At 53.7% G+C, this 22,324-nt stretch overlaps 1 protein-coding gene across 1 annotated transcript; it reads right to left on the minus strand.

Annotated features, from left to right (window-relative positions):
* Positions 1–266: 266 nt before the first annotated feature.
* On the minus strand, positions 267–2,769 carry LOC111542886 (uncharacterized protein C6orf223). Its single transcript, XM_023212470.1, is given in 6 exon segments — positions 267–504; positions 506–542; positions 545–673; positions 1,232–1,306; positions 2,246–2,372; positions 2,689–2,769. Coding segments are annotated over 6 exon segments (687 nt in total).
* Positions 2,770–22,324: the final 19,555 nt, after the last annotated feature.

The raw sequence follows: 22,324 nt of genomic DNA on the forward strand, positions 1-22,324 counted from the left end.
ACCTCGGTGTTTCTGTCAACTAAATAGGTCCCTGGTCCCTCCCCACTCTCCCAGTCTCTTCCAGCGGAGACCTTCTAGGACTGTAGGTTTAGCGGAGGGGCCGGCTTCGGTCTCCCCAAGTTCTACCCCCCAATGCGGCCTCAGAGCTCTCTTGGGACTGAGGGGCAGTCCCGGAGGGCGGCAGGAGGCGGCAGCCAGTGGTCCTGGGGACCGCGAGGTGGGTCGGGGGTGGCGAGGGGAGGGTTCTGGGACCGCGGAGCGGCGGCCTAATTACGGCGCGCTGGCCCAGCGCCGCGGAGCGCCGCGGATGACAACGGCGGTGGGTAATTAGAGCGCATTAGCCGTGCCCCTGAAATCCTGTAATTTTTCCTCGCGCTCGGGGTGTGTTGTAGGAGGCGAAGCGATGCAAGCTTGGCTGAGTCAGACTCTCGGAAGCCCAGGAGGGGACGCAGGGGGCGGCAGAGGCCGCGAAGAAGGGACTCCCGCCGGGGGAGGTGCAGACGCAGTCACCTGTCCCGGGCTCTTCGGCGCGCGCGCCCCGTCGGCGGCGGGAAGGGAGCGTGACCTGCGTCTCCTCCCGCCGCCGCCGCGCGCTCTGCCAGCCCGCGAGTCCTCCGTATCCAGGCCAGCGGCTTCACCCAGCCACGTGCCCTGCCCCTGGTGCGCAGGTGGACTGGAAAAGAGGAAGGCAAACGCAGTGGCCAGGCGGAGACCTCCCAAATCCCACGTCTCCCCGAGAATCAGAGACGGGCTACAGACCTAGGGCAGCTATAAGAAAAAACGTCAACTACATCTTGAGGGAGTGAGGTGGAGTGGGGCCGGGCCGCTTGCTGTAGTCGAGCCCTGACATCGATTCTGCGGGGGCGGGGAGGAGTCGGCGCGGGGCTGGGGCTGGGAGGGAAGTTTATTTATTAGCCAGATTAGCCAGCATTAATGGGGGAGAGGTGGCGGCCGGCGGCAGCAGGGACATAGCTGGCATAGCTGGCATAGCGGCGGGGCCTCCCGCGGCGCGGGGCTCCGCGGCTTCAAAGGGGCTTAAAGAGGCCCTTGGTGGCAGTGCCACGGCCCCGCGGGGGAGGGCGTGGGCGCGGGCGGCGGGGGAGAAGGCGGCCATTGTGCACCGAGGGATTAGGGCTCTGGCCTGGAAGGAATTTTAAACTGCCGCGAGCCGGAGCCCCAGGACTCTCCTCCTGCCCCACCCCTGCCCTCCGGAGCACGCCGAGGTGTTTACCTGCTTTCCCACGTCTGGGGTGGAGGGGGTGTCCTCTCTCCTCCCTCAAACTGGAGGCACCTAGGGTTGCCAGGTTTGGCAAATAAAAACGCAGGAGGTCCAGTTAAACTGAATACTTTAAATAGCATAAGTCTGTCCCAAATATTGTATGGGACAATATTGTATGGGACTTATGCTAAACTATTATTCGTTGTTTATCTGATATTCAATTCAATTGAATGTCTTGTATTTGGTTTTTCCTGGCAGCCCTTGAGGCACTAAAATGTCTAATCCATGTCTGGAAACAGATTGATGGTTCCCGAAAATCCAGTGGGTCTCCCCGATTTGAGAGATCCCTAAAGGCAGGGGTCATGTCTCTCCCCTTACACTGGGAGTTTCATGAAGCCAGATGCGGTTTCAACCTAAAGAAGGCAGCTCTGAGAGCACTACATGTGGCCCCCATCAGACTGGGAGCTTCCTGAGGACAGGGGCTAAATTTCACCCATGAGAGTAACACTTCAAGGTCAGTGTCTGTGACCTGTGACACTGGGGTTTCCTGAGGCATGGTCTGTGTGCTTCCTAGAGGGCAAATCTGTGTCTCCTGCCTCACCCCTCACTCTCCCACCCCCACCCCCACCCCCACCCCCACCCCCACCCCAGGCTGCTGGAGGCTCCTCCTCCATTAGTGTTGCTTACTGCCCATAGGGGGTGCTAGGGGCCCAGCTGACTGGCCTACACATGGATGGGACCTGTTTATTGGGACTCAGGGCTTCAGTCCTTTGGGGTTGATGCACTTGGAAATAATGGAGGTGGGGTCCCCCATCCTGTGAGGCTTGCTCAGGCAGTTGAGGGCCAGGTCTGCCAGGGCCAGAGGCAGTGGCCAGCATGTGGGAGAAGCTCCGGGTGCTGGGTACCCTCGGTTTCTTTCAGGAAGGAAGTGTGGCCCTTGGTGCAGAACATCCGCCCACCTTCTCTCATAACCATTGAAAGCAAGTCCCAGTCCTCCATCAGCCTCTCCAGACCCCACTGCCTAACCTTTGCTTGTACTGTTCTTTCTGCCAGAAACACTCCCTCTTCCTGCTTTGAGGACAGCTGAAGTCTCGCCACTTCTTCTGGATGCTCTGACCATCAGTGAGGTGGGCTGCTTGTGCCTAGGGGTCTTCTGGTGAAAAGAACCCTCCGTCTACTCCCTCCTTCCTTAACAACTTTGGCCACAGGGGCCAAAGAGGGGGATAAGGTGGGGGAGGGGAGAGACAGGAACACTGGGGGAGCATAGACAGAAGGGGAGCAAGAATAGGAACCTCCTTCCCCCCAACCCATCCCCCTGCAGCCCCTTCCCAAGTCCCTTCGTCCCCTCAGGGCCTCTGAACTCTTTCTCCTTGAAGCTGAGGGAAGCCCTGGAGAAGCGCTTTCCCACGGTCACAGCCTCAACAAACCCCTGCCCCCTTCTCCTTTGACTGCAGCCACCTCAGTCTCACCCTCCGCAGAATGCAGGCCCACTCCATCACTGAAGGGCCTCCTCCTTGGGCCAGGGCGCCTGCTTCTGCCAGTGGCATCATCACCCCACTCCTCAGCCGCCAGTCATCAGGTTGGCAATTAGCTACTTCCTCTCAGCTGCATGAGGCCACCAAACGTCACAGCCCCTCCCCTGGCCTGCCGCGGCGGGAGTGCTGGGTGCTGCCCCCTACCCTTTGTAGTCAGTGCCAAGTCCTGGCTCAGTCCCCCTTCCCTACAACCTACTGAGTGCTAGGGTAATGAGCCTCCCATCTGGAGAGCTGAAAGCCTCGCTGCCTTCTCCCTGCTTCAAACCTCCTCCCCCATGTCACCCTATCCCACTGGGTGAGGACACTCCTGCTGCCTGGGTGGGGTGATGCCTGCTCAAGGGCACTAGCAGCCTGGGTGGAGCTTGAGACTCAGGTGTCTCTGTTCCCAGTCAGAGGCGGTTTTCACCAGCCCCTTACCTGGGGCCCAGGAGTCTGAACTGAAGTTGGTGGCAGTTATTTGGGAAGGGGAGAGAAATGGGGACTCATTCTACAGACCCCCAAACTTGCAGGGGGCAGGCCCTTCATGAACACCCTAGGCTCATTCGCCTGTGCCTAGGCATACACAGTCAGAACCTAGGCAATGTATATTCCGCTGCAGTGTGCCTACATGTGCCCCAGGTGGGCAAGTAAGCCCACTTGTCCAGACACCCCTCATGCCCACACATCCCTCCTCCAGGTGTGGGCATGCAAACCCACTGGCATACAGTACTCAAAAAGGCAGTGAGCTTGCTGCCACACCAGAAACAAAATTGGGACCCCACAGAGGAAACTAGGAGCATGGGAGGGGAGGAGAGACCACCCCAACACTTGCTACCCAACAGACCAGGGAGTCTTCCTGGGGAAGGATGAGAGGAAGACTGCACTTCAAGGATATGTGTGGGGTGCGCAGGTGGACCGTGGTGGGAGCAGTTGTGTTTGAGTCTGGGTGGAGGCAGAGGATCTGGATTTCCAGAGAGAACTGAAAAATTCCAACGTGTATAAACAAAGGCATGTAATCTTAGGCAGATCGCTTAACTCCCTGGGGCCTCAGTGACTGCATCTGTAAAATGGGAATATGAGAACACCATTTAAACTTGGTTGTCAAGTTTATTTTATTTTTAGTTATTTATTTATTTTTAGAGACACGGTCTAATGTTGTCACCCCGGCTGGAGTGCAGTGGTGCAATCATGGCTCACTGCAGCCTCAACCTCCTGGGCTTAAGTGGTCCTCTCACCTTAGCCTCATAAGTAGCTAGGACTACAGATGTGCCCCATCTAATTTTTACAACTTTTGTAGAGACGGAGTCTTGCTGTGTTGCCCAGGCTGGTCTTGAATTCCTGGGCTCAAGCGATCCTCCTGTCTCAGCCTCCCAAAATACTGGGCTTATAGGCATAAGCCACCATACCTGGCCTGATTGTGAAATTTAAATGAGATAACCTGGCTCAGAGCAGGCCCTGAGCTGACATTACTATGGGGAGACCTTCCCAATATCCTCTCACTTGATGGTGGGCTTGCCTAAGAGAGCTGCCCTAGGGAGATAAGAAGCCCTCATTCTGGACCTTACCTGACTAACCATGTGCTCCCCCTGTTTTTCTTTGATTTCTGGGGTCCAGCCCCAGCCAAGGTGGAGGATACAGGTTGAGAGGCATGGCAGGGTATACGGGATGGGTGATTGGGCGCTCCTTTGGACTAGACTGGGGGTGGGGCTAGGGAAGGGCTGGCTACCTGCCCTGCCCCTACCTGGCTGGCACAATAGGTAACTGAGTGCTGACTTTTATCCCTGGGGAAGGAGGAGTCAGGCAGTGTCTCTCTGTCCAGGCAAATGGGATGCAAGGGTCAGGAGCACGGGTGGAGGGGGCTTCTAGGAATATTCCTGGAAGAAGACCTGGGAACAGGCACTACTGACAGGAGCTACTGCCTGGGCCTACCAGCCTCTACCCCAACTCAACAAATATCCTTGTCCTTGTTTCTCAGAGTCTGTATCCACCAGCTACTCTTCCAGATTCATGAGGCAAGGCCTGCCTGCTCACCTGGCTGGCCCCAAGCACCTCTTCAAGCTGCTGCCACCGTCCTGCCTCGCTGCCCTTCTCAGCTCATCCAGCAGGGTCTCCAAGTCATGGAAAAATAAGCATGTATACACATGTGCTCATATACACATGCCCACAGCCGCATAAGCACGCCCAGAAACACCATCGCAGACATGTTCTCACAAGCACATGCACATAGCACACTCACTACCCCTCACACGTATACACATGAATACACACACACTCATGCACACTCACAGTCTTACACACACACACAGTCATAATCACTGCTGTTGGCTGAATTGTGCCCCCCACCCCCATCCTAAAAAGATATGTTGGAGTCCTAACCCCCAGTACCTGGGGATGTGACTGTAGTTGGAAATAGAGTGTTTGTAAATGTAATCAAATTAAGATGAGCTCTTACTGGATTAGAGTGGGTCCTAAATCCAGTGACTGGTGTCCTTATAAGGAGAAAAAGATTTGAAAACAGAGACATGGAGACACAGAGCAGAAGGCCATGTGATGATGGAGTAGAGACTGGAGTGATGCAGCTGCAAGCCAAGAAATACCAAGGTGCTGGAAGCCCCCAGAAACAAGGAGAGAGGCATGGAACAATCTCCATCAGAGCCTCCGGAAGAAACAGACTCTGCCAACACCTTGATTGCAGACTTTTGGCCTCCTTCACTGTGCGAGAATGCATTTCTATTGTTTGGTGACTGAGTCACCAAGTCTGTGGTACTGTGTTATGGCAGCCCCAGCAACAAATCCAATCACACACACACACACACACACACACACACACACACACACACACACACATGGCTGGCTCCAGGCTCAGTGATGAGCTCAGAGGAGTTCCCCTTGGGAGCTGCTCTTTCTCTGTCATCCTTCCTTTGTGGTTGGTCCAGTGGATCCACAAAAGCTCATGGCCCAGAGCAGAAGTTCAGTCATTTTTAATTCCTCTTCCCTGGAGTTCTCAACCATGCGTTGCCCTCAAAATCTGCTCTCAAGATTTGGGTTGTCATATTTAGGAGCACCAGAAAACGTACAGGAATACTGTGTCTGCTTGCATCATATTAGTTAAAAACTGGAAATAACCTAAATGTCCCAGAATAGGTACATAAACTATGGCATATCCACTTAATGGAATACTACACAGCAATACAAAAGGAAAACCTGGTGTTACTTGAGCAACATGGATGAACTTCACAGACATCATACTGCACAGCATGAGGCAGACACAAAACAGTGCATACACTACGATTCCATTTACATGAGATTCACCAACAGGCAAAGCAGATCTATGGGGATAGAAGTCAGAATAGTGGTGACCTCTGGAAGGTGGAATTGACTGGGAGGGGCTACAGGGAGCTTCCTGGGGTGCTGAAAACATTCTGCGCTTGTACCGGGTGGTGGTTATGTGGGCATTATATAAAATTCACCAAGCTGCACCCTTACGATTTGTACAATTTGATGCACAAATCTGACATCTCAGTAAGAAGTAAATTTTACAAAGTACCAAAGAAGTGAATGACCAGAAGCCACCAGACTGTTTTCTGGGGCCATTTATAGATAGAGTCTGGACCTTCTAGGCCACAGAAAGGCTTGGTCCCTGGGATAGCCATGTGTGGTGTCATCGTTCAGTGCATGTGGGAGGGAATTCCACTCTTCAGTTGTGACAGGGCTGGAGACACACACACACACACGTATACCTCTTGGCAGCTTCCCGTCCTGATTCGCAGTTGCAGGTTTGAGCAGGTATATCCCCCAGGTCCCCTGAAGCCAGTCTCTGAAGCTGTCGAGAGTCCCCCAGGTTGACAGACCAGTGGCCTGGGGCAGGTAGCTAGTGAGAGGGACCTTTCTCCCTCTTCGTGCATAGCTCTAGAATGAACTGGCCTGGGGTGGGTGGCTGCAGGGCTTGCCTTAACCCCTGCTGCACTGGTGTCCTCGGGCCTGGGGCCTCTTGTATGACTGACTTTCCATAATATTTGTTGACTCTAAATGTCCAACCTGGGGCTGCCTGGGAAGGCCAGGATGTCCAGACAGCCAGACCATTAAGACATTAGTCTTTGGGAGAGGAATGGGAGGTGCACAAGATCCCACTGCAATTGGCTTCTCCAAAGAAAGCCTAAATGCGGTGATTTCTTCCACAAGAAAACTCCAAATGAAAAAGAATAGCTACATTTACTCAGGTTTTGTGATCTCACTGGCATGAACCAAACATCTTTGAGGTGTGTGGCAGTGTTGCCATTACACAGACAAGAAAACAGAGGCTCTGAGATATTGAGTAAAACCCCCAGGGTCACACAAGAAACTCAAGAGAGGACAAGTGGCATGATCATTCCTTCCGACTGGGGCTCCCTGAGGATGGGGCTGCGTCTCCCCTCAGACTGGGGCTCCCTGAGTCAGGGCTGTGTCTCCCCTCAGTCTGAGCCCTATCTAGGAGGGACTTAGAGGAGGAGCTGGCCTTGAACCTGCCTTCTTTTGCATCCACACTGGTCTCCTGGCGGGTCTGGAAGGGGCTGCTGACTTGGCCACCCCTGCTCTTTCTCACCCTGGCTGTCGCCCCTGGTTCTAGCCCAGGGCTCTGCCTACAGGAATGCCATAGTGTGGGGCCATGGTTCTGAGGGTCAAGAGGGAAGTGGGGGAGAGTACGCAACAGAGGAAGCTGTCCTTTGGTGGCTGTGCTAACGTCAGTGGGATGTCCCCACATCTTCCCTCCCTTCCTGACCGGGTCCACTGGGGGTCAGGACCACTCAGCCGATCCATGCCAGAGCCACACTGAGCAGAGGGCTGGCTGGACCCTGCCCTTCCCAGAAGGTGCAGCTGGGAGAAGGGCTCCATTTGTGGAGGGGGCAGGGTGGAGGGCGGGCTCCTGCAATGTCCAGGAGTAGGTGCTCCTTACTGTGCTCATGCCTCGCCAGCAAGAGCTGATCATGTGATGGGGGCCAGGTGGCAGGTGTAATAAGAGACGACATCCTCCTCAGCCTGCCCTGTGCCTATATTAAGTTCCATGCCCTGGCATTCCCCTGCCCCTGCCCCCAGGAGTTTCCCTCCTCCCTCAATGGATCCGACACTGCAGATAAAAGGAGGCATCCCTCCTTCCCAGCCCCACTGTCTGAGGAAAGGGGCAGGGGCCTAATGAGGTCAGAGCCCATGGGTGGGGGAGCAAATGCAGTAAATTTAGGCTTTGGGTGCTAATGAACTGCAGAGGTAAGTGCCTGGGAGGGCCTTGGCAACCCTCAGACTCAGTCCTCCTCCCACAGCCACCCACACATCACCTAGGTGCTCACAAGGGCACATGAAGAATATACTCCCCAGCATCTGAGACACAGGTTTACACTCTTTTAATTTTTATTTTTTAGAGACAGGGTCTCACTCTGTCACCCAGGCTGGAGTGCGGTGGCACAGTCTTAGCTCACTGTAGGCTTGACCTTCTGGACTCAAGTGATCCTCTGGCCTCAGCCTCCTGAGTGGCTGAGAACACAGTCATGTGTCATCATGCCTGGCCAATTTAACAATTTTTTTTTTTTTTTGTAGAGAAAGGGGTCTTACTATGTTGCCCAGGCTGGTCTTGAACTCCTGAACTCAAGAGGTCATCCTGCCTTTCCCACCCAAAGTGCTGGGATTACAGGTATGAGCCACTGCACCTGGCCTAGGTTTACATTCTTACAGGCCAATCCGTATATACCCATACACCCAGGAGCCCCCAGGAGTTCATTATTACCGTGATAACCTTGTTCAGGAACTCATGTGCACACACCTCACTATGCGTGCAGACGTTCATGCATGCTTGCACACCCATGTGCTCACATGCATGCCACCCACTCCTGTTGGCCTTTCTCCTAAGCCCCCGAGTCTCTGGCAGAAGCATGTAGTCTGGGAGCTACAAGGCATTTGCACCCCATTAAAGGGCTCAGTCCCTGCTCCCCTCAATGGAACTCACCACCCCAGGAGCCCCAGGAAGCCCTGCCTTTTCCCCAGGGTGAGGGCAGGGGGCAGAGACAGGGTTTATTAATAAACTTGTTCCTGACTGGAAAGGCCTATGTAGAAGCCCCAATCTCAAGCCAATCAGAGCAGAGCTTTCCAGGAATGTCACCCGAAGCAAGCCTTCCTCTGACTCCAGGATTATTTCTCACCCCTGACTTCATCCCCTTGGTGTGTGTGGCTCCTGCCAGGCTCCACTGGCTCTGCCCAGCAGGCCTGCTGTCACCTGGCAGCTGACATCTACCCTGGCCACTGCCCAGAGAAGGTCACACAGCACATGGGTGGTGGGGCCAGGATTAGAACTGCATTTGCTGTCACTCAGTCTTGCTCCACCCCACTCCTCCAGACAGAGCACAGCTGAGCCTGCTGTGTTGGGAGTGCAGCATGCCCTCTGCCTTAATACCCACCCATGGCATCATGACACTGCCCTCCCTCCGAGTGGGGAGGAAGCTGAGAGCCACTGGCCCTGAAGGCAGAGAGCCTGAGCCAATCGGGTTTCTGGTACTTACTGGCCTTATGACCTTGCACAGGCAGGATTTGACTTGCTTGTGGTTCAGTGTCATCCTTTGTAAAATGAGGATACCACCTGAAGGTAGCTGTGAGGATTAAGAATGTGTGAGGTTGGTGTCTGCTGTTAAGGATTATACAGGATGGTAAAGTAAAAGGTGTCTATGTTCTTGCCTTTATTGCTAATTCCATTCTCACCTTCATCACCAACACCACCTAACACCTCCAGTGTCATACCATCATCGCTGCTTCCTCCAGCACTGACATAGCTACCATTGCCACCAGCACCACCAGACCACTCCCTCCTCTGTTGCTACTTCCATCACAACCACCATGGTGCTATCGCCCATCATCCAATAACACTTATTCAACACCTACTATGTTCAGGTCATGTGGGTGACTCTTTGCAGATAGTCCTGCTCCAGGGCCCCACACTGTTGGGCACGGTCTATATCTCTCACATCCTTTAAGTCCTGCCACACATCCCATCTCCACCAGGAACCCTTCCCTAATCCACCCTGCACTACTCCAGTTACTCCCAGACACCGTGGCTCAGCTTCACCTGTACCCTCACTGGTTGCTGTGTGTGTGTGCCTCTCTGCACACCCATGCTACTTAAACTACTCTTTGAAGTCAGTCATCACCCAGATCTCCTACACACAGCACAGTGGCTCTGGGTTCCAATCCTGGCTCTGACATCTGACCTTGGACAAGTCACCATACCTCTTTGTGCCTCAGTCTTCTCAGCTGTAAACTGGACTGAATAATACCATGTCTTACAGAATTGTAGTGAGAATTCTCTGAGATACTGTATTTACTATATAGCACTTAGACCAGAAGCATGCATACAGCAAGTGCTCAATAAACATTTAGCTTTTGTTATTTTTATGATTATTATTATTATTATTAGTCCTTCCCACCATCCCCCACCCCCAACCAATGTCTGGCACAGGAGTTCACATTACCAATGAGAAAGAATTCACAGGAATGAATGCACTCTGACATTCCAGTAGAAATACCTTAGGAAAGAGTGGAGCTTTTGGAAAACCGTCTTGTCCCCTTGTCTGCTCATCTGAGCTCTCTGGGTAAGAGGTGGTCTGTGGGTGGGAAGGACCACGCAGGAAGTCAGAGCCAGACAGAGCTGAGTTTGAATGGCGACTTCACCAGCTGAGTAACCGTGGACAAGTCATTGAACCACTTTTAGCCTCAGTTTCTCATCTGTAAAGTGGATCTCTGTGCAGGGTCACTGTGAGGCAGTCACCTCTGCTGGCTTCTCATGGATTTTGAATGCAAGCACCACAGATAGCTATGGTGGGACTCAGGGCTGGCATACCCTTTGGGCCTCAACCTTACCATGCACACAATGGACAATCCCAGCAGAATTTGCTTTTCAGAGCCAGTGGGGAAGATGCTGAGAGACGAGAAGTGCTCAGAAAATGAAAACGCCCTGGAAAAGTTCCAGAGACAGCATGAATAATGATTAACCCAAGCCAGGCCCAGCTTGGCCTGACCTCAGAAAATCCACGAAAGCCTGAACTGGGTTCCTGGGGCAGGGCTGAGAGCCAAGGGGAAGGACGGCCAGGGGGCCCCCCAACCACAGACTCAGGGAGGCCACTCTGTACTCAGACTCCCACGTGCATCACGGCATCTTCATTGGAACAGGGAGGGCAGCTGGGACGTGGTAGGAGGGAGTGGCCTGTGAGGCCTACAAGCTTTCCTGGGGTTCTTAGTCCATTGACATCCACACAGCTGCTGCCACCCAAAGATTCCCTCCACCCTCCTCCTATGGTGGCGCCCTGTCCATGAACCCCCAGGGAATAAACAGGGGTAAACAGGGGCAGCAGCTAGCCGACTGCTGTGTACTCCCGGCCCACACAATGTAAACTCTCAGGATGTATTTATGTTGTCTGGGCCTGGCCAGGGTCCTCTGCCCAGCTCAGAGGAGTCACGTGTGCAAGGCATCTGGATTCCTCTGTGTGGTGGGTGGGGGAGGGCAGGAAAGGCAGAGAGTTCATGGGGGACGGGGATCAGAGATAGCTGGAGCTGGCGGCCAAAGGAAGAAGGCAAGAGCTGTAGGAATGGTAAAGGGGAAAGAGGGAGTGAGCGCTCCTGTGCAGTGCTCAGACTGTGTCCTGTTCCTAGAACTGCGGGCCCTTTAGGAGGAGTTGGGCAAGCGGTGGGCAGCTTTCAGTGGCCCTGGAGACTGGATTCACATTTCCACGCTGCCCTGATTAGGAAGCAAGGCTCATCTCTACTCTCCTACCTCCTCCAGCCTGGGCAGGACTGCCAACCTGGCCCTGCCCACCCCGACTGGGAGGGACAGGAGGAACATAACCGTGTGACGAGCATGCTGCTGGGATCCGAACACGTCTCAGGAATGACACCCAGGGAAAGCTATTTTAATCTGGAAAGTCGCCTGCTCCTCCTGTCCACCCAAAATAACTTGGCTCCTGCAGGAACCTGCAACATTGTGGCTGCCACCAGCCTAATGGAGTGCTCCAGCCCCTGCAGCCCCCGTGCCCTCACTGTGGCCAACCCCCTCCTCAGAATGGGCCTCTCCACTCAAATTTGGAGCTCTCTGATGCCAGGTCTGTGTCTTCTCCCTCAGACTGAGGGCTGCCTCAGGGCAGAGGCTGTGTCTCCCATGGATTAGGGGCTCCTGGGGTATAAAGGTTGCGTCTCCCCACTTAGACTGGAAGCTTCTCCGAACACTCAGGTCCGTGGAGTCAGCTTCCTTGGGGAATTTGGGGGTGGGGCAGGTGCCAGGTGTCCTTTTCCCCACTTGCAAGCTGTGCTACAGAGGATGCCCTTGTGGATAAACTGCATCTCCCTCCCTCTGTGGCCACAAATGCTTCTGGCTGATGGGCTCATGTGGGGCCTAGGCTGAGCCTGGCACTGCCAGGCTGCCCTGCTGTTGACCACATGGCCCCCAATGGGAGGGTTCACATGTCCCAGCACCAGCCAGCCACCTGCTGCCTCCTGCCTCCCAAAATAAGAAAGGGCTGGCCTTCTCCCGTTACCGGCACACGCCCCACTGCCCTTGTCCTCGGGACAGGGCTTTCAGTTTTACCTGCTCTGCTCCTTTGTGTGGGTGTTGAGGGTGTAGCGCCCCAGCTCTGCCTATCCCTAAAGCTGGTGACTGGACATGGCCAAACGGAGTTGCTCTGTTCCTAGGCTGGATGCAAAATGAGAAGGGGGCCCACTAACTTCAGTGTTCCTTCTAAGGAACCAGTGTCCACTGGTCCTGTGAAGAAAGGCACTGCAGCCCAAATCCTTCTCCTCTCCCAGCACCCAGCACAACCTGTGGCATGGAGTAGGGACTGAGGGTGTGGCTGTTGACCCAAATAATTAACTACTGCTCCCTGAGGGCTGAGAAACTGAGGCTGAGAGTTTAAGAAGACACTCCCCCTAACACACACACACACACACACACAAGCACACACACCTCTTCCATTCATTTTACAAATAATGATCCTTTTCTATTATTTTTATTTTTTACTCTTTGTAGAAATGGGGTCTTGCTATGTTGCCTAGGCTGATCTCAAACTCCTGGCTTCAAGTGATCCTCCTGCCTTGGCCTCCTAAAGTGCTGGGATTACAGGCATGAGCTACTTTCCCAGGCTACAAAAACAACCATTTTTAACTGAGCACTTACTATGTCTGAAGTACTGTACTAGTGCACCCTATCCATTACTATGTTTAAACATCACAACAGTGAAGAGAATGGGGCCCAGAGAGGTTAGTGACTTGCCTAAGGTCACACAGCAAGGAAATAGAATTGGTATTCAAACCTAGGTTAGAACAGCATTTGTCTTTTTTTTAATGAGAAATTTTATGAGAAATTTTAAAAATTCAGACAAAGGGAGAGAGCAGTGCAATGAAACTACAAATACTGATTACCAGGATAGCATAATGAACATTTTGTTTGCCAGATTTGCTTCATCTTTTCTGTGCTGAAATATTAAAAAGTAAATTACAGACATATAGCATGTCACCTCTCCTCATTTAAGAATGCATCTCTAAAATTAAACCAAATTTTCTGTATAAACCAGCATGCCATTCTCACACTGAACAAAACTATTTATAATATTTAATAGGCAGCTCAGGTTCAATTCCCCCAATCGATACCCCAGATTTTTATCACTCTACCACACTACCATTGAGGAGTGGACAGGTGGTGTTTGGGGAGGTCTCTGCCAGTCTCTCTGCCTCAGTTTCCTGTGGGGACACAACTCTTCCCTCCTCCTCTTTACCTTGCTGGGGTCAAGATTTCTGGACAGGAGAGTAACAGGGACCTGAGGGACTCTGCGGGGTGCTAGAAGCTGTGGGGGAGGCTCAGGGGAGCCCCTTATCTCCTGGGGTGGGGACCATGGAGTAAGGTGGATGTCCTGATGGGCCAGAAAGGGGCCATGTCCTGGCGGAAGGAACCTCAGCAGGGCTCTCATGCCTGGCCTTCCTGTCAAGGTACGGGCTGTCTCAACCCCGTGAGGCCTTGAGCCCGGGAGCCCCTACCTCACAGGAGACCCTCTCCAGCATGGGCCCACAGACCAAACAGCCCACCAGCCTGCCTCAGCCACAACAGGAGCTGAGGAAGGTCAGCTTATCAGGCCTCCCCTACTCCCTCACCCCACGGGCCTGCTCTTCAGCCATTATCAGTGTCTGGGGCAAGGGAAGGGGTTGACGGGACAGGGCAAGGCCATTTCCCGGGGTCACTCCTAAATGGAGAGAAATGCTATTTGGTAGGATGCTGGGAGAGTCTGGGGCCCCACAGGTGACAACAAAGGGGCCTGTGAGGCAATGGCCAATTAGATCAGGGGTCTCTAGGCTCCCTTCCTGTCCCATGCCTGTTCTGTCCTCAGTTCACGGGGTGAGTGAAAGGACTCTGACCTAAGACAGGAAGTGGCTCAGGTGACCTCTTGGTCATCACTCCCAGCGTGGGGATTGAGATGTTGAAGGTCAAGTCAGACCAGCCCTGAAGGGGCAGGGCTGGGTCTCCCCTCAGTCTGGGGCCCCATGAGAACGGGGCTGTGTCTGCCTCAGACTGAGGCTCCCTGAGGATGGGGCTGTGTCTCCCATTGGACTGGGGATCTGTGAGGATGGGTCACATTCATCTTCCCTCATCATCATTACTGCTAGGGGCCCATTTTACCCTGATGTGTTGAGTGGGGAGCCCCAGCTGAGCATCCCCCGTTCTTCATTGCTCCAGAACCCAGGGCAGGGCTGAGAAGAGAATGAGTCGGCTTCACCTTATTGAGTGGGGAGAGGAAATGGGACAATTTGGTGAGAGCCCACTGCTGGATGGGTTCTAGAACCTGTTCTCTCTAAAGGATTTGGGCATGGAGGCAGAAGATGGAAGAGACAGCTTCCTCCTGGGCTCCCCCTTCTTTCTCTAGAGCACCTCATCATCTACACTTCTTGTAAGATGGTCCTAGACACTCCTAGGCTCAGGAGCCAGGAGGTGGCTCCCAAGGGGCCCTCAATGGGCTCTTGAGCAAGCTCCTTCCCCTGCACCCTGGTATCCAGCCTTGGACTTGCTGGGCAGAAGCGAAAGAGAGGGCTTAGCCCTGAGTGGGGACTGAGGGGAGCAGGAAGGACATGCTCCAGGGAAAACATGGACCAAGGTTGCCAGATAAGCATGGGAGGGGGAGAGGTGGCAGGATGGGAAAAGGTGCAGGGGCTCCCCCAGGCCCAAAGCTCCAAAGTCACTGACCACTGCCCTAAACTGGACCCTAACAGGGTCTCCTTTGAGAAGGCTGCCTGACTGAGGAACTCGCTCCCTTTCTTCTCCCAGGTGCCCTGTGTGTCTGTGCATCCCCTACCAGGCATCAGCCTCTCTCCCAAGAGCTCAGACACCATGCATAAGTCCTCTTGGTCCTCCCAAAGCACCTGTCAGTGGGTCTTGCACACAGCAGGCACTTAATAGAGACAGTTGACTGGAAGCTCCAAACAGAACCCTCTGATTGCAGCCCTAGTCTATCCCAAGCCAAGTGCTCAGGGAAATTACCCTTTATCAGCACGTCTCTCCTCAGGAGTACCCCCAACCTGCCCTATGCACTTCTGCTCAGCAGACCCTGTCACCCTGTTCTCTTGGGTGGCCGTTCTGTGAGAAAGGAGTCCAGCTGGAGAGCCTAGGGGCTGAGAGCAAACGGAGCCTCAGTCTCAGAAGGGAGACATGGCCCATCCTCAGGGCTCTCCAGTCTGAGGGGAGACGTGGCCCTGTCCTCAGGGAGCCCCAGTCTGAGGGGAGACGTGGCCCTGTCCTCAGGGAGCCCCAGTCTGAGGGAAGACGCAGCCCTGTCCTCAGGGAGCCCCAGTCTGAGGGGGAGACACAGCCCCATCCTCAGCATGCTCACAGTCAGTAGGGGAGCGCTATCCCTCCGCCTGCACGCACTGTCAAAGCAACATTGAGAATGGTGAGAGGAGAAAGGTTCGTGGCTGAGGGCTCCCACATCAGCCCTCTCCAAGTTCCTGACACATTTCTGCCCTGTCAGGGTTAGGGTGAGGTGAGTCCCTGCTCAGACTTGTATAGGCTTATTTTCACCACTCAGAGCTAATATCAGGAAAGCCTGGGGTTTCTTTCACCTCTTGGAAGATTTTTTGAGGACGAACTGAACCCCATGCCTGGCACAACTAGGTGTGTCACTGGCAGCCAATCGACGATTCCGTCTTCTTTCAGCTGAGCTTACCACAGCCATATGCCTTGATGCATCCCTGTTTTATAGATGAGGAAACTGAGACTCAGAAACTCGAGTGGATGCCCAAATGCCACAGCTACAAAATGACAGAGGCTTATTTCCGCTTGACTTTAAATTGTGCTTTCTTTCAGGCCTGAGCTCAGGAGGGGATGGCCGCTCTGTTTTCATGGGGATGGAGCCCCATCTGGCCCCCCACACCTTGGCTTATACAGGGCTCATGAGTGAAGGTGCAATGGGGAGTGTGCGGATTTGCTGTGGGGTTTCTGTAGGTCTAAGTCTCAGGGCGTTTGGGGAAATGCCTTGTGGATACCTGGGGAGACCTCAGGGAGGAGTGTGGGGCAGGGTAGGGGTGAGGGAGAGAGGAAACTTTACTGGTCACCATTGTGCAGTGGGTGGGGCCTCCTGGAGCAATGAAAGAAACTATCTCAGCAAATAACAACAGGCGTTGTGACCAGGCAGGCTCTGCAAACGCTGATAGGCCCTGCAAACACTGGCAGACTCTATACGTGTTGACAGGTCCCACAGTGGCAATAGAGGTGAGGGGAAAACACTGGTGCAGAGGCGCTAAGGGAATTTTCCACTCACCTTCGAAGTCAGGGCAGATGCTTGGTTCCCATCAGTGGCTCTGCCTTCGTGAGAGAGTCCTGGAGGCGGGCAGCCTAGCCCTCTTCCCTCCTCTCGCAGCTCTCTCCAGTGCCTTCTCTGTCTGGTGCCCTCCCCCTTAGCAGGCCACAGAGGTGTCAGGGCAGAAGACTATGATGGGGGAGTCCACAGAGAATCCCATGGGGAGCAAGCATGGGGTGGGGGCAGGTAAGGACCCCCCAGGAAGTGGGAGTCTGGCCAGCTGGGGAATGGGGCGGTTCTGGTTGCAGGTGGCCATGAAGCAGGCTGGAAGCTCCGCCTGCCCCAGCCCATGGGCCTTTCTGAGCTCCAGAAAGTCTCAACGCTTGTTTCTCAGCCTTGGGATTAGAGGAGGGAGTGGTGGGAGCAGCAAACTTTTCCGAATGGAAAATGACGAAATCTTCCTGGAAAGCTGACTTTCCCAAGCTCTGGTGGATACAGCTGACGAGGAGAAACCTGAGCCCTGTGGGCAGGCAGGGGGTCCAGTGGCAGGGGATCGGAGGCGCCTGTCTATGACACAGTCCTGGGAAGCCACCCCAGAGCCGTGGAGGGCGTGCTGCCCATGTCCAGCCCTGGTGGGGCGGGGAAGTGGGCAGTTACGTTTCAGCCGGTGGCCCCATACAGTCTACGCTAAGCTCTGCAGTGAGAATGGAAACAAAGTCAGTTTCTCTTCTGCCTCAGCTCCCATATCCCTCTGGGTGAAGGCAAAGTCCTAAATATGGCCTCCAAGGCCCCAGCGATCCCACCCTACCACCACTCTAGCCTCCTTACTCTGCTCCAGCCTCCTGTTCCTCAGATGCACTGGGCACACTCCTGCCTCAGGGTCTTTCTACTACCTGTTCCCTCTGCCTGGATGCTTTTCATTCAGATAGCCATACGGTCACCCCTCACTTCCTTGAGGTCTTTGTTTGAATATCACCTTCTCAGTGAGGTCTTTCCTCACTACCCTATTGAATACTCCGCCTGCCTTCCCCATCCCGCCCCGGGGCCCCTCTTCTGTATTACCCTGCTTCATTTTTCTCCAAATCCCTAATGTATTTGCAGTGGGTTGAATGGTGGTCCCTCAAATGTCCATGTTCTAACCCCTAGAACCTGTGCACGCGGCCATAGCGAGTTGAACAGTGTCTCCCTCCAAACTTCATGTCCACCAGGAACCTCACAATGTGACCTTATTTGGGAATAGTGTCTTTGCGGATATAATAAAGTATGTCAAGATGAGGCTCTCTTGATTTGGAGTGAGCCCTAAGTCCAGTGACTAATGTCCTTATGAGAAGAGGAAACACAGAGAGACACAGGGAAGAAGGCCCCCTGAAAATGGAGGCAGAGATAGCAGTGAGGCTCAGATGTCTGCCCTCCAGAACTGTGAGAGCACACATTTCTGTTGGGTTTAAGCCACCAAGTGGGTGATTTGTTACGGCAGCCACAGAACTCTGTAATTTACTCATTTATTTTGTTTATTGTCTACAAACACACTCCCTCCCGCCCTCTCAGGAATCTCAGCTCCAAGAGGAGAGCGTTTTTTTTCTTTTGCTCACTTGATACATCCTCTGTGACGAGCACAGTGCCTGTGATCTTATGGGTGCTGAATAAATATTTGTCAAGTGGCTGAGTGAATACATTAGATGAAAGCACACAGGAGGGGTGGGTCCTCAGGGAACCGACTTGGCTGTCCAACATCTGGGTCTGTTGAATGCAGCTCAGTGTGGTGGTAACTTGGCACCTGTGCAGGAGACCACCTGGAAGAGGAGAGGGGGACCTGGGGTCCCTTAGGACCAGCCTCCCCAGGACAGGTGGCCTCAGTTAATCTGTCACAGCCTTACCTGTGGATAGGTGAACATGGAGAGCTAAGTGGAGCCTGCCTTGTGTCCACATTCAGGCTCTGCTCAAGCCTTTGTGGGATGGGCCTCTGCATGGAAGGGGCACCCTCTCCCCACATCCCATAGCCAAAGCCCATCCCTAGATCAAATTCAGATGCTTCAACAGTTGATATGAAGAGGGACCTAATTCCTCCCCACCTCCCTGTGCAGCTCCAATCCCAGCCCTTCCCACCCCCAGGCCAGGCCTCCAGGGTCAGTGTGAGCAGAGGGACTCAGGAAGCTCATGGTCTGGGGACTGAGGGCAGAGCGTCCCCAGGGCAGGAACAGGGACTTCATCCATCTTTAAGTTTCCAGGTCTCGGTCAGGCAATCTGGCTCTGTCCTGACTCTCCTGGTCCACGGTGGATGAGAGGTGTCCACAGAGTCTTTGCTACTCCTATTGCCAAGAGTTGGTTTGTATTTTCCCTCTCCTTGAATCTGGCTTGGCCTCACGACTTGCTTTGAAAAAATGCAATTATGCTGTGCCAGTTCCAGGCTCAGCCCTAGAGAGGCCTGCCGGCCTTCCCTCCCTGTCTCCTCTTCCCCCAAGTCAGGAACCATGCTGCAGGGAAGTCCAGGCTATTCTGCTGAAGAGAGAGACTCTGGAGGATCAGGCACTAAGAGGAGGTGCACGGAGGCCAGTTGACAGCATGAAGGCCTCGGAGTTGCCAATGAGGCCACCTTGGACCTTCCAGCTGAATGCAGCAGATTAAGTGGCCTAATCCCAGCTTAGGTTTGCAGAACAGCCAGGACAACCACCAGAATTGTGAGAAATTAAACCATTATTGTTTTAAAGCACTACGTTTAGAAATGGTTTGTTTTGCAGCCATAGAAAACTTGGAGGGCTATATCTCAGAGGCCTTGTGATGCCAACACTGTGGGATGTCTGAGAGCTTACCTAGAAGCTGGTTCCCCAGCAGGTGTGGAGCAACACACATCTCAGACACTGTAGGCACAAGGTCTTGAGCTGCAGAGATTCACTGATTCTAGAATTTTGACACCCAGGGAGACCATGCCCAGCCCCTTCTCAGCTGCTCTCCCCATCACCTCCCATCAGAAAGTTTTCCTCCAAACATTCCAGCCTCCAATGAGCTTCCACTATGGCTCATGGAACCAAGAGCCTGGGCAGAGGGTAAGGGCAGAACCAGCAAGCTTTGTCTGGGGCAGCTGGCAGTCTCCTCTCTCTCCATGTGCCCCCTATCAAGGTCAGCTGGGTGAAGAGGCTGCTGGTGAAACATCCTGTTCCGGATGCTGCCCAGAGATGTCAGGAGATGTCATGACCATGCAGGGCAGCCAGGCCTGGGCTGCGGGAGCCATAACAAGGGCAGCAGATGCTCGTGTCCTGCTCTGGAATGGTCTGGTGTTCAGCCTTCTGCAGGGGACAGAGAAGGCTATGAGGTATCAATACTGGAGAGAATAATGCTGATTCAAGCTCCATTGCAGAGGACAATGGCCTTTCCCAAGTTTGCTGGTTTGGTGTTCCTGTGGCCTGGGCTATCTTGAAGGGCTGGGGAGGCTGGACAGTGTAGGCTTGAGCCTGACCTCTTGATACCATGTTCACCCTGCTGTTCTGGCAACTGGCCTGGGGGTTGTGCAGGGAAGGGCCTTCTCACTGTGACCCATGTCCTCAGGGCAGAGTCTATGCTGTGAAAGACATGACCCTGGAGGTCTCTTTTCCAAATCTCAGTTGCAAGGTTTCCCAAGAACAACAATGCCCAGCCCGCCCATGGGTGGTTACACAAGCCCATGTGTATGGGTTACCTTTGCCCTCTGGGGACTAAGTCTCCTTGGCTCCTTCTGGGGGCTTCTGCGCCTTGGGACACTGCTGTGAATGTTGGCAACAGCTCTGACCTCCCTTGCAAGTGATCCTCCTGCCAAGTGATCCTGGCTGTGGGGAAGCCAGGTATGGGCAGCTATGCCCCCAAGAGGTGTCTTGCACATGTCTCGGTCTCCAGGGTAGGGGTGTCCTGGCTGAAACTCTCCCTTCCCTAATGCAGAGGGGAGAGTGTTTCATAGGTTACCATCTGCCCCTCAGGGCAACCCTTCTGGCTGGCCCCACCTGCCTGGAGCCAAATCCCCAAGTTCCAGCTCAATGAGGAATTCTCCACACAACCTAACCAACTCAGTGTCCCCTCTCCCATAAAGAAGACTAGAAACTTCTTCAGGTCTAGCTCTCCCAGCTCTGCTATCCTGGGGCTCTCTATAGGTACCTCCCTGCATCCTTCCTTTTTCCTCTCTCCCCTTGGGTAAGTTAAGGAACGTCTCTGAGCCCCTATATCCTTGTCTATTAAATGGGATCCTAAGACCCACCTTGGAGGGCAGAAGGTTGTGAGTTTTGTTGTTTATTTTTTTAATTTTTATTTTTAGAATCAGGGTCTTGCTCTGTAGTGGTGTCATCATAGATCATAGCTCACTGCAGCCTCAAACTCTTGGGCTCAAGTGATCCTCCTGCCTAAGCAAGTAGCTGAGACTATAGGTACGCACTACCATGCCTGGCTAATTTTAATTTTTTTAGAGACAGGGTCTCACTATGTTGCCTAGGCTGGTCTCGAACTCCTGGCCTTAAGTAATCTTTCCATCTCGGCCTCCCAGAGTGTGGGATTACAGGCGTGAACCACTCTCCCAGCCTTATAGTAAGGATTAAGTGAGGAGGTAGGAAGGAGGTATGGAGGGAGCATCCATCTAAGGGCCTGAGCAGAGGGAACTCACAGCTGAAAAAGGACCATACCTGCTAAGACCTCAAGTGGCAGGCTGCCCGGGTGTCTGTTCTGAGCCTGCATCCCCATTCTGTGCCCATGCTGTGTCTGTTCTGGGCCTTGCATGTCTGTCCTCTGCACCTAACCTGTGGGCCCATGAGAGGTTTGTGTTTGGCCTGCACATGATGTGCAGTGGGGGGGACACAGCATGAAGGCTGTGCCGACAACCCTGGGTAAACATCCTTTTTTACTGCAACATGAGCACAGATGGTTCTCCCTTGTACAGTGGACAATGGCTACCTTGTGTGAGTGAGAAGGAAAAGTGGGTACTTGTAATTGCTGATTTGGGCTGGGTCCCAAACAGGCTTGGAAAGGGCCAAGCAACAGGGGGCCTGGAAAGCCAGTGCCAATGTCTGGGGGTGGATGGGCATGCAGGAGGGGGCTGGGGTGCAGCCCAGGAAAAAGTGGAGATAAGACATCGAGCAGGGAGAAAGTGGAGGAGCCCACATGAGCTGCTTGAGAAATGAACTGAGGTTGGCTGGGCAGGAAAGAAATGTGTGCGGAGAGAGGACTCAGCAGGGCTGGGAGCAGGGAGGCTCTTCAGGGAGAGGTCTGGCTGCAGTTTCAGGCTGGATGGCCTTTGCTTCCTTCTGGCTCCTGGCCCCCTGGCTAGGCAAGCACTTAAGGAGAGAAGGCAGACTGGTCCTCAAGCTGGACGAAGCAGAGCAGAGCTCTGAAACCTTGCTAGGTACTTGGAATTTGCCGACTCCCACGATGATGTCCCACCTCCGAGCTTTCTCTGACTCTAGGAAAATATTTTTCACACTCTGAAAAGCCGGCCTTGTAACATGCTGCTGATGCTGCTGATGGCTTGGTGAAGGCACAAAGACAGGACCTTTACTGGACACTTTGGTCCAAATTTCGCTGTGCCCATCGCTTACTCTGGCCTCGGCTTTAGAGGCCAGCTCCGTGCAGGCTTCTTGGGCTCTGCAAAGGTGCAATTGAATGGCACTTTGCCTTGGCCTAGAACCTCCTACTTCCTGCCAGAGACTTCTCAGATGTCCTGTGGGTGGACACCTGTGGAACTGCTTAGCGCTTAAGTATGTGCACCCCAGAAGTGACTCCCCTGGCGTCACCTTTGTGCAATGGGGGATACAGAAGCCAAAGGATCCCTTTTTGCCCTTCTGGGTGGACAGTTTTGA

Source organism: Piliocolobus tephrosceles, chromosome 5 (genome assembly GCF_002776525.5).
Source record: "Piliocolobus tephrosceles isolate RC106 chromosome 5, ASM277652v3, whole genome shotgun sequence".
NCBI lineage: Eukaryota > Metazoa > Chordata > Mammalia > Primates > Cercopithecidae > Piliocolobus > Piliocolobus tephrosceles.